Source organism: Choloepus didactylus, chromosome 2 (genome assembly GCF_015220235.1).
Source record: "Choloepus didactylus isolate mChoDid1 chromosome 2, mChoDid1.pri, whole genome shotgun sequence".
NCBI classification, from domain to species: domain Eukaryota; kingdom Metazoa; phylum Chordata; class Mammalia; order Pilosa; family Megalonychidae; genus Choloepus; species Choloepus didactylus.
In genome coordinates this window covers 190,076,503-190,089,382 of record NC_051308.1, presented here as the reverse complement: position 1 = coordinate 190,089,382, position 12,880 = coordinate 190,076,503, and the positions used below count along the sequence as shown (strand labels likewise).

At 36.7% G+C, this 12,880-nt stretch overlaps 1 protein-coding gene across 1 annotated transcript in view; it reads right to left on the bottom strand.

Annotated features, from left to right (window-relative positions):
- FYB2 (FYN binding protein 2) overlaps positions 1 to 12,880 on the bottom strand; it is a 195,013-nt gene that overhangs the window by 26,011 nt on the left and 156,122 nt on the right. Inside the window, exons 17-18 of the mRNA XM_037809498.1 lie at positions 8,192 to 8,278; positions 6,183 to 6,276 (exon numbers count right to left, since the gene is read on the bottom strand). Of these exons, the coding sequence (XP_037665426.1) occupies positions 6,183 to 6,276; positions 8,192 to 8,278 (181 nt within the window). The remainder of the gene's footprint in view (positions 1 to 6,182; positions 6,277 to 8,191; positions 8,279 to 12,880) is intronic.

The following is a 12,880-nucleotide window of genomic DNA, read 5'->3' as shown; positions in this document are numbered from 1 at the left end:
TAGGTCTCTCTTTTTCGCTCCTTCTTCCTTTTTAATGTTGGAATTTAGGGCTGTAAATTTCCCTCTGAACACTGCCTTCACTGCATTCCATGTTTTGATATGTTGTTCTCTCATTTTCATTTGTCTCAAGATATTTACTGATTTCTCTTGCAATTTCTTCTTTGACCCACTGATTATTTAAGAGTGTGTTCTTTTGTAAATTTTATTTTCTGTATATTTGTGAATTTTCCATTTCTCCACCTGTTTTTTTTTACTTCCTGCTTCATTTCATTATGATCAGAGAAAGTGCTTTGCATATTTTTTATCTTTTTCAATTTATTAAGACCTGCTTTGTAACCTTTATGTGATCTATCCTGGAAAATGATACATGAGCACTTGAGAAGAATGTATATTCTGCTGTCTTGGGGTGCATTGTTCAATATATGTCTGTTAGGTCTAGTTAATTTATTGAATTATTCAAGTTCTCTATTTCCTTATTAGTCCTCTGTCTAGATGTTAAATCTATTGATATGAGTGGTATATTGAAGTCCCCAACTATTATTGTAGATACATCCATTTCTCCCTTCAGTTTTGCTGGTGTTTGCCTCCTGTATTTGAGGGCACCTTCATTAGGTGCATATATATTGATGACTGTTAGATCTTCTTGGTGGATTCCCCCTTTTATTAATTTATAATGTCCTTCTTTGTCTCTTATAACAACTTTACATTTAAGGTCTATTTTGTCCAAAATTAGTATAGCTACCCATTTTTCAAAAAATTATTATTTTGGATGCTGTTGCATGAAATATCTTTTTCCTGCCTTTCACTTTCAACCTATTTGCATCCTTGGGTCTCAGGTGAGTCTTCTGTAGACAACATATAGATGGCTCATTTTTTTTTTTAAATCAATTCTGCCAGTCTGTCTTTTGATTGGGGAGTTTAACCCATTAACATTCAATATTGTTACTCTAAAAGCAATATTTATTTGAGCCATTTTATCCTTTGATTTTTATATGTCATATATTATTTTTGTCTCTCTTTTTACCCTTCTAGTTACCTTTACTCATAATACTCATTTCTACACTCTCCTCCAAGCCTCTCTCTCCTGTCCTTTCTTTTCAGCCTGCAGGACCCCCTTTAGTATTTCTTGTAGAGTAGATGTCTTGTTAACATATTCTCTCAGCTTCTCCTTATCTGTGAATATCTTAAAGATTCCCTCAGTTTTGAAGGACAGTTTTGCCAGATAGAGAATTCTTGACTGGCAATTTTTCTCTTTCAGTATCTTCAATATATCATACCCCTGCCTTCTCACCTCCATGGTTTCTGATGAGAAATTGGTGCTTACTGTTATCAGGTGTCCCTTGTACATTACGAATCCTTTTTATCTTGCTGCTTCCGGAATTCTCTTTATCTTTAGAATTTGATATTCCTATTAGTATGTGTCTTAGAGTAGGTCTATTCACATTTATTCACTTTGAGGTATGTGCTGCTTCTTGGACCTGCATGTCAATGGCATTCATGAGAGTTGAGAAGTTCTTGGCCATTATTTCCTCAAATATTCCTTCTGCTCCTTTCCCTTCTCTTCTTCTGGGACACCCATGACACAAGTGTGTGTGCACTCCATGTTATCAATCAGTTCCCAGAGACCCTGCTCAATTTGCCCCATTATTTTCTGTTTTTTTTTTTTTTTTTGTCTGTTGAAATTCAGATGCTCTGTGTTCTAGCTTGCTGATCCTTTTTCCTGCCTGTTCGAATCTGCTATTCTGTACTTCTAATGTATTTTTTTTTTGGCATGCTTTCAAATTCTTCTTTATGCTCATTCTTTATATCCTTTACCTCTTTAGCCATCTCTTTGAAACTGTTTAGCAGTTTTTTTGAACATCTTTTATTAGTTGTTGAAGATTCTGTATCTCCTCTGACTTTTTTATTTGCTCCTTTGTCTGGGCCATATCTTCCTGTTTATTAATATGGCTTATTATTTTTTGTTGATTTCTGGGCATCAGTTTATCTTGGTGAGTTTACTCTGAAGGTCAGATTCTTTCTCTTGTCAAAGCATTTGTTGTTGATTGGATTTGTATTAATGCTCTTCTTTGATGCTTGTTTCATCAGCATTAACCAACAAGGGCGGGGCTGGGGACCCACAAAGCGGGCACACACCAGCCCCAGGGAGAAGCAGGTCAGGTAAAGATGACTAAAAGCCTTTAATTTCATTTCCCAAGGGTGCACTTTCCCAGCCTGCTCAGTATATGGCCCTCTTTGCTCAAAAGCCTTTTAGTGTTTTCCTGGAGGTATGCTTTCTTCTCCTTGGACCCTTCAGAAATCTATTCTCCTCATCCCTCAGAAGGCTGAGAAGCTCCCTGCTGAACACTGACAATGGCATAACAATGCTGGATAGGGCAGGTTGAAACCTCCAGTGGTCTCAGCAGTTCAAATTCACCAGCCAAAAGCTGGCACAGTGCTAGGTCATGCCCACCCTGTTTTGGGGAAAGTGGACCTCCACTGCCCTTTCAGTCTGGAGTTGCCCACTGGCCAGAGACAGGAGAACCTGAAACTTTCTGCCCTGAGAGTTGGGGATAGGTGCCAGGAGCCAAGACTTGGGAGGGTTACTCATATTCTCTCACCTAGCTTCTCCAACTATTCATCCCACATTTTCCTGGATATTGTAGAGCACTCCCCCTGATCTCCAGAGCCCCAGATCCACTGCTGCAGGCAGTTGCTGCCTGATCCCTAGTTGTTTTTCTAGGAGAGTAGTGAGCTTAGCCTCTCCCTAGTCAGCCATTTTGGATCATTCCAGCCTGACCCACTTTAATGGTCTTGTCTTCGAGTTTGCTAATTCTTTCTTCTGCCAGCTCAAATCTGCTGTTGAAAGCATCCTGGGAATTTTTCATTTCAGTTATTATGGTTTTCAACTCCAGTAGTTCTGCTTGGTTCCTTTTTAAAAGTTCATTTCTTGATATTCTCCTACTGTTCATTCACTGTTTTCCTGATATACTTTAGTTCTCTCTCTCTGTGTATTACATCATCTCCTTCAGCATATTGAAGATTTTTTTTTTTTAAGTCTTTGTCCAGTCTGTCCACAGTCTAGTCTTCAGCATCAATGTTTTCTGGATTTTTATCATCTTCCTTTGGATGGCTATCATTTCCTGTTTCTTTGTCTTGTGATCTTTTGTTGCATACTGTATATTTTAATATTTTACAATGTTAAAGCTGGGATTTATTCCCTAAGATGTCTGTTTCTTGAGTTTGTAACCAACTGGTGATAAGACAGAGATTTTCTTGAGTGTCAGCCCTCTTATCATAAAGGTCTGCCCAAGGCAATTGCAAAGTGCAGGGTTCCCCTGTCTTTTCTGGGTAGTGTCTTGTCCTGGGCTTGTGCTTGCTAGTGGTTTAGGGGTTCCCCTGTTTACAGTAGTTTGACACAGATCTTTTCCCTCTCTAGGATGTTCAGCTGCTGAACTTAAAGCAGGTAAGCCTTTGCCCCAGGCTCATCTAATTCAATTGTTCTTTATACTGCTTCATTGTTTCAAGCTGCTTTTGACTGCAGGGCAAATTCTGGGAAGGGGGAGCATAATGAGGAAGGGGCCAGGAAGGGCACCAAGAGCTTCTTCCACAGATCCCCAAAGCTGCACTTTCTCACTTGCCCAGCAGATGCAGCCCTTCAGTTGTCCTCTGTAGCTCTGAGGAAATGCAGTGTCTTTAAGTCTCCTCTGCTGCCTTTGTCCAGGGTGGGTTGGCACTGTGGCAGGTCCCTAGTATCTGAAACGGCTAATATCAGTGATCAGCTAATGCTCATCCCTGATCTTGAGGAAGTAGATTTTTATGTCCCCTTCTGGTACCAGCAAGCTGTGTCAGGGTTTGGAGCTGGCTGGTGTTGATGGTAACCCCTACGCAGAGACAGCAATTTACTGGTATTTGTTGTATTTACCATAATTTATCAGCCCTTTCCTCTCACTCTTACCTGGATGCTGAACAGGGGACTCTGGCATTTCCAAATAGTTGATTCAGACAGTCCCTGCCCTTTCTCTGCCCCTTCATTGAAGCCACACCAAGCTGTATGATAAATCTTGAATACGCCATGCCCCTTTCATACTTTCATGACTACCAGGCCTAATTTACTGTTTGTGTGTGTGTGTGTGTGTGTGTGTGTGTGTGTGTGTGTGTGTGTGTAACTCTTAACTCTTCCATGCCTTAACTTTTACTAAAGTCATCACCTCAACTGTGAATTTTTTTCTTGTTTCTACTTTCCCAATCCCCCAAAATCAATTTATTGCCTGAAATAAAATCTACTTTATCAAAGTGCAGTCCTTGGTTCTAGTTCCAGTCCAAACTAACTGGGATTTCTTAAAAGGTCCAGTATATTTAGGTAAAACTCTGAAAACATGGAACATATAACCCAGAGCTGTTATTTTCATTTGCCTACCTACTTACTCCTCCCTCTTTCCCTCCTTTCTCCCTCAATTTATTAAACTTTAACTAGAAAGAGGAAGGAACCAATAATTTACTGTTTTAACTGCATGTTGGATATACTCCTTTAATAGCATTTTAAATAAACATAGTGTCTTATAAAATGAAAATGAAGGGGCAGTCTTATCTTTGCACTCTCAATGCCTGGCACAAATGTGGTACCTAATAAATGGTTTGTGAATTGATCTGAATAAAAATTATTGAAATGACATAGTTTTACTAATGGTTTCTCAAGGAAACCTACCACAAGTAATAGGGAAGAAAGAAATCACATACATTTATGGTTAATGGAATTCTGTCCCATATGATCCAGTCTCAATATAATGAGGTGGGAAGGGGTGGGGGTGGGGGTGCACCAGGTGGGTGTAGGGGTCTTTTCAACATTAACTGCCACACTGTTGTTTTTCTACTAATCAAATCACATCATAGCTTGCAGTAGGAAATTTCATATCACAACCTCCAGATAGAGTAACCCTAAACAGCTTGTCCAAATAGGAGTTATTCTGAGGGATTTGTGTATAAACTTATTCTAGTTCTGTTCAAAACACTATTGGGTGTTTACAAAGGGTTAGATAGTTTTATTTTGTCCTGCACTGGGGATATGAAAATAAGATAACCCCTGTTCTCTAGGAGCTTATAGTTTAATATGATGAAAAGGGTTAATTGCAATAATGTTACTGCTTTGTGATAAGCTAGAGGTTTGCTCAAATATATAGAGGAAGAGTAATTACTCTAATCAGGAAGTTTGGGCAAGACTTCCTTGGAGAGATGCCAGAACTGAGTCTTGATAAATGAACAATGGAGTAAAGTAGCAAAGGTATATCACCCTGTGGGAATAGCCTAAGTAAATGCCTGGAGACATGAAACAGCTTGGCAAGGATAGAGGTGGAGGTCCATTCAGGGGACAGAACTATGAAGAGCTTTTTGCCAAAGCACAATGTGCAACACAAATTATGGCAGAAGATGATAAAACCAGAAAGGTAAGCATGACACAAAGGGCTTTATATGCCATGTTAAGAAGCCTAAACTTTATCCATTTGGCAGTGGGGAACTTTTGAAAGACTTTAGGCAAAATAGTTAACTTGGGCAAATTTTATGAGCAAGATGCATGCTTTATCCCTCTTTATCCAGTGTCTGACACATGGGAGGTGCTCAATATGGCTTTCTTAAATTAATAAATTCTCACTTTGATAGTATATGAAGTAAGAAGGGAGGGTCACTTAATCCTTAGCATAATAGGAAAAATGCTCTATGGAGCTTCAGATACTGTTTCATTCATTCACCAAATACTACTAAGTGTCCAGTTTTATATTGGGAGTTGGGGAGCAAACTTGAATGACACAGGATTTCTCCTTCAAAAGGGATTCAGGAGTTTAGTTCAGGATATACACACAGAAACACAACAGCTATAATACAATTGATCAGTGTTATACGAATTACATGTATAATAGATAAATAAAATGTCTTGAGGGATTAACTGCTAAGGTATTAGAGAAGAGCGGGTGACATTTGAACAGAGGTTTAGAGACTAATTTAGGAGTTTTTTTATGCAGAGGGAATATCATGTACAAATGCATAATAATATAGAATGCATCAAAAAAATAACGAAACATTAGCTTTTTAGTCAAAGATTATGTCTATCCTAGAGACACAGAGGCACAGCACACAAACAGGATCTTTACAAATGGAAGTTCTTAGCTGTTAATATTGCTGGTCTTTAATTTAAGAGGGGCACATACCTCAAATCTTTTTCTAAAAAGTTTTTCTTCTTTTTCCAATTTTTTCTTTTCTAAGTTTTGCTTCTTGATTCTGAAGAAATTTCTAAGAGATAAACTGGCAAGAAACATGCAGATAAGGCTAAATGTACTATAATAAAGTTTCCAAGTTTACAAAGTCATTTATTTCAGGTTAAATTCAGTTATAATTAAGGGGTGTGTGTGTGTGTGTGTCTAGAGCCAAGATTCCCAAACAACTAAACAGAGTTTGGCATTGCTTTTTAATGTATTGACAGAAGAAAAAGAAGCCACCAATTCCTGTCAGTTCCATACAGAAGAGTCTTCTACATGTATTTCCTGCTGTCCAAGACTACAGATACTGACATATTTCAGGCTACCACTGCTTCTTGCCTGGAATACCATACTTTCTTCCTCTTGTCTCTCCTTCCTCGAATCTAACTCTATGCCTACCTCTAGAATTGTCTTTCTGTATCTAGTTGATCAGGTCCCTCTCTTGCTCAAAATCTTTCATTGGTTATTTACTACCTATAGGATAAAGTCTAAATTCCTTAGCATGGTACAAAGGATATTTTATATTCTGGCCCCAATTTATCTTTCCAGCTTTATGAGCTGCCATCCTCTCTACATAGGCAAAGGCTACATGGAATGGTTTAGAAGGTGTGCTATCCTTTCTAAGTCTTTATAATGGGATACCTTCCCCAACTTCTCTTAAAACTTGTCATCTTTGGTTAATAAAAGGAAAATAAAAGGGTTGATGGTAATATATAAGGTATTTCTTTCTTACTGGTAGAATAAATTATGATAGCAGCCATTTACAAAGGAATAAAGAACATATAGAAATTGAAACATCTACAGGAATAACTAGCTTCAGTAATAACTAGCTTCAGTATCACATTTTCAAATTTACCACATTGTCAAATTTACTCAGTTAAGCATAAAAGTAAACTATTATATCAGTTTGTTGCAAGAAAAAAAATCACTAGAAAATTGTTTCCTGAAAACACATTTATAATCATCGGAATACTAAAAATGCTTTTTGTGCATGTCAAAAATTTCACTGATATTTCCTCTCTTGGAACTCTGTGTTGCTATGCTCTGCTGTCACAGTAAATGTATGAAGAATTTAACTGCTAGAAATTTAAAGGGGAAAGTTACTATTCTAGACTGTAAATACAGCTTTCCAACTTGGGAAAAGTAGATTATATCAAGTCTAATCCCAGAAAACTAAATTTAGGGATAGAGCCATGATCTGAGTTTGTATTTGGCCAGACTGATGTCTGATTTTTTTGAGTGGGGAATGCCTCAGTGGACTTCCCTAGACAAGTTTCCCAGGGTAGACAACACACAGGGGTCACAGTTCAATGAACATTTAGAGAAGGATTTCCCCAAGACATCTGTTGTTTGTTAAACAAAGTACTTCACATCCTGCCCCCATGTCCTAGTGACTGGGAAGACTGGAGTACAGAGAACTAAGTAAACATCAGAGACAATTTAAAAAAGCATGCCTCCAACTGCAGTCTGGCAACTTGAAATACATGAATGAAGATTAGACCATGAGTTAAGATATTCTTTTCTTAATTCTAACACTAATTTTAGTCATAACTACAACTATATTGTAGGGAAATTAGTCTTACTATATGATAACTAGTTTCTCTTTTCTCCAAGTTCCATTTATATTCTAAAAGGAGAATGCCATCCTATAGGAGAGAAATTCATATAGCCTAAAAGAAGACTGGGAGTTTTTCATTGCTTGATGAGTGCTGTCTTGAAATCTTCCCTTGCACCCCATTCACCACAACTAGAGATGATGATGAAGATAAATGTGTATAGTGCTTTACATTTTCGTAGTCTTTTAATCCTCTCAATTGTATTATGATATAGGTATTGTTATTCACATTTTGTAGATGAGGCACCTGAGAATCAAAATTAATAACTTGTCTAAGGTCACACATCTAGTAAAAGGTATAAATTGCAGCAGATAAGCTGTAATGTAAGTGCACCTGTGTACCTACCCTTCTGATTCTTCAACACCTTTTTTCTCTCTGTTTTCCTTTGGCATCAAAAACTTGGGCCTCCAAGTTTTCAGTTTATCATCTTCTCTGAGGAGAAAAATAATTGAGCACATAAATTTAAACTGAACTGTTAAAAATTTATGGAACCATCAACACTTTCTGGGCAATTGTATTTTACATAAAAATTAAAAAGTCATCTAGTAGTGTATTTTGAAAATTTAAGGCAAAGGTGAGCAACCTTTTTCAGTTAAGGGTCAGTTAGGAAATTTTTTAGACTTTGCAGGTCATACTATCTCTATCATAACTGCTCAGTTCTGCTGTTGCAGTGCAAAAGCAGCTGTAGACACTGTAACAAATGAGTGTCACTGTTTTTGTAAAACTTTACAAAAACAATTGGCTGGCCAGATTTGGCCCACAGGCCACATTTTGCTGACCCCTGATCTATGGCAATCCAAATTTGAAACCAGAAGCAAGATATCAACCCTGCTTAGAATTATACTTCAGTTTCTTAGAATTATACTTCAGTTTCTTAGAATTATACTTCAGTTTCTTAACTTTCAAAATGAGAATAGTAATACCAACCTTTCTCATGAGACAATACTGAGTGAACAAGTGCTTTGCACTAGTGAGTCTAGATTGAAGAGGATGAAGGAGAAGGTATTATAGAAGGACCTAACACTTTTTGAGCACCTGTCAGGTCTTACGCTGGTGATTTCTGAATATATTAGCTAATTTTCTTTTCACAGTAAGCACTGCAACAGTCCTCTAAAGTAGTCATTCATAAACTTGTACAAAGGAGAAAATGGATGATCAGAGAACTAGGTAACTTATCATGGTTACAGAAATAGTGGCTTAGAACCAAGTAGGTGTGTCTGATTCCAAAGTCTGTCTTTCACCAAACCTACTGCTTCAAAAATGTTCCTTCCCTGGGAATGGCAAAGTTACTGATATATCAATCATTAATACAGACCAAACAAGGACCCCATGGTGTCTGCACATCTGGACACTACAATAACTCTTCCCTGGGTAAATTATAACCAAAACGATACCATGCTTGAATAATTTTTGAAATTTTCTGAGACACTGTGTCATATCTCATTTGGATTATGGTCACAAGGGTCCAACAGAATGTCAAGGTTTTGGACTCAGCACTTGACCGGCATTGAAGATGCAGCTTAGACTTGGCTACCTATCTTTGATCCCTCTCTTTTCTCAACTTACATTGCCTTTGGAGTGTGTTAACAAGGAGCTCTGCAATTACTTCTTTTCTAACTCTTCCATGTTCACTCGTTTTATTCCTCCACTTTAAGTTTCTAGAAGATGGGATACAGACATATATTTCCAATGTTTCCACCACAGGCTTAGACAATGCTAGGCATATAGCACGTGTTCAATAAGAACTTGTAGAGGAACTGTTTGGAAGAAGCCACAAGTGTGGAGACAGGGAATAGCCAGGGCAAATGCCTATTATTTTATTTACTGATTATAAAGTAATATATGCTGATTATTTAAAAATTTGGAGGCAGTAATAGACAGGAAGCAGAAGTAAAAAAGAAACAAGCATAATCTTTCAAAGACATCCAAGTTTTCTTCTAAACAGTTTTCTAAGCACTTTTTAAAACTGGATTGAGATCATATTCTATATACAATTTTGCAATCTGCTTTATATTTCAATTGTCATTATAGTATAAACATTTGTTCATATCATTGGAAAGTAGTATATATTTAAGTGGTCATGTTGAATAATACACTGTAATATACTTAGCCCATTACTGTATTATCAGGTGGTTACTATGTCCTAGGTGCTATATTATGAGCTGGGTTATGATTCTCCCTTTTATAAACCACCCTGAGACAGACAGTTCTGTGCATAAAATTTCTTTTCTGTATTTTTCCTGTATTTTTTTCTCCATTTAGGGCAAATTCCTTGAACTGGAATTACTGAGTTAAGTAAAGAGTATGAGCATTCCTGATACATATTGCCCAATTATTCTTTCAGAAAGGTCTTAATCACTTTATATCCATGCTAGTCATGTGAGCATTATGGTCAAATCTTTGCCTCTTTGTCAACTCATTTTAGCCTTTCTAGGGATCTAGTTCGAGAGCTTAGTGAAATTGGCAGGGCAGAGATTGTTATCACTATTTGGGGGGTTAAGAATCTAAGGTTCAGAGAAGTAAGATGACATGCCCCAGGTCCCACTACTAGCAAGTTGTAGAAGTAGAAACTGGTTATCTGCTATTCCAGTGTCCTTTGCAAGACTTCCTACCTCTTCCTTCCCTTGCTGACACTCTAGAAAATATGCTAAGAACAAAAGAAAATGAAATAAAAAGCAGAGGTCTGGATTATCTAGCAACAATTTAATACAGAGCTCTTCAGACTACTCCTCAGTCTAATACCTACCAAAACATGACAGGCAAACCAGCCAAGCTACAAGAACTTACACTTCATCTTTCTTCTCATTCCAACTTCTGCTACTTTTCCTTCAATGTTCTATTGGCTACAAATGCCTTTAGTGATTGGTTTCTCTGAGCACAAACTAAAGAAGATTTACATTATCACATGAAAAAGAAATTGGTCAGACTTTAACAGGGCTAAGTGATTTGGTCACCATTTATTCATAAAATATTATCAGATGGCTACCATGTCCTAAGTGCTATATTAGGAGCTGGGTTATGATTCCTACCAAAGAATATCATAATTTGTTGATAAAATCCATTTAAGATCCCTCTCTGAACTATCTTCTCCTCTCCTTCATTTCTTTCATTACTTTAGAACACATTTTCATCATCTTTTACTAGAGTGATAGTAACCATGTGCTAACATATATCTCACTTCTGACCTCCCCTTCAAAGCATTCTGCAGAAGCATCTGATTATTCTTCTTCTGAATGGCTCTGATTATATTACCTGCTTGCTCAGCGTTCTTCTAGATTTCCTCATTTGGCAACAGGGCAGAATATTATGAAAGGGCTCTCCTGATACAAAAAAGCTAGATCCTGGATAAAACAAACTTTTTTTTTTTTAATTGCTACAACTAGTGTATGTGCTACACACAGTACCCTAGCAGCCTCCATCAAATAAGCTGAAACCAGAACAGAAAGCAGCAAGCAACATGTAAGCATAAAAGGCAAGTCTGTCCTGAGGAAAATGCTGGTATTGGCACCACAATATTTTAGAAGACTGAACCTTAGTTCAAGAGCAAGGTAGGAGTTTAGTTGTCACAATGGATTTTTTTTAAAGCCAAATTCAGCTATATGCTATTTATGAGACACAGTGAATGAGAATATGGAAAACAGAAAATTAAAGGATCAAAAATAGACACCTGGGAAATAAAAGCTAAAAGTTTAGGTGGATGTATCAATATCGGGCAAATAAGAGTTTAAGACAAAGATTATCACTATGAGATATAGCAAGTGTAGTAGTAAAGAGAATGGATTCAGGAGTTCAAGTGCTTGGATTTGAATCCTGGTTCTACCACTTCATAGCTGTGTGAGCTCAAGCAAGTTATTTGGCCTCTGTGCCTCAGTCTCTTCTGTAAAACTGGTATAATAGTATTTACTTCACTGGATTGTTGTGAAGATTGAATGAGTTAATACATATTATATGTATGAAACAGCACCTGGCACACAGTAAGAGCTATGTAAGTACTATTTTTTTTATGAATAGTATTAAGGATAGAGATGACTACAACATAATAAAAAAAAACTTTCAATTTACTAGAAGATATTTTAAAATTTGTGTGCAACTAATAAAAGAGCCTAGAAATATACAAAGCAAAAATTGACAGAACCTATGGAATAAACTGACCAATCTATCATCTTAATGTGTGACTTCAACTCATTTATCTCAGTTATTGATGGATCAAGCATCTAAAGATTAGTAAATCTATAAAAGTTTTGAACAGTAAAATTAACATATTTGATTTAAAGGACATAAATTGATCTCTGTATCCAACAGTTAGAGAAAGCATATTTTCCTATTTTTCTAAAGCACACAAAAACTGACCATACACTAGGCATGAATCATGTCAGACCACAGAGCAATTAAGATAGAAGTGACCACTGGAATAGAATACAGAACCTGGAGACCTTCAGATATACGGCAACTTTTTAAGACAAAGATGGCATTGCATTGCAAAGGGAAAAATATGGACTATTCCATAAATGGTGATAGACATTTATCCATATGGAAGAAAGTCAAATGGGATCTCTACACTACAATTACAAAAATCAGTCCCAGTCAGCTCTGAAGCTTCAGTGCAAGAGGCAAAACTTTAAAACTTTTAGAAGAAAATATAGGAGAATAACATATAATCTTGGGGTAAAGAAGGATTTCTTCAAAAGATACAAAAAGCAACAATCAGGATAAATTGATAAAGTCAAATACAGTAAAATTAAGAAATTCCATTCATCAGAAGATTAGAATAAGAATTGAAAAGGCAGGCTACAAAGTGGGACAAGATATTTGTAACACATATAACTGACAAATGAATAGTATCCAGAACACATAAAAACTCGTAGAAATTCTTAGATTAAGACCAGCAACACAATAAAAAATAAGCAAAAGATATGAACAGGACTTCTATGGAAGAAAAGACATGAATGGTGAATAAATACACTAAAAGGAGTTTGACCTTATTAGTAATGGAGAAAATGCAAATTAATACCAGAGAGACTATTTTATAGCCAC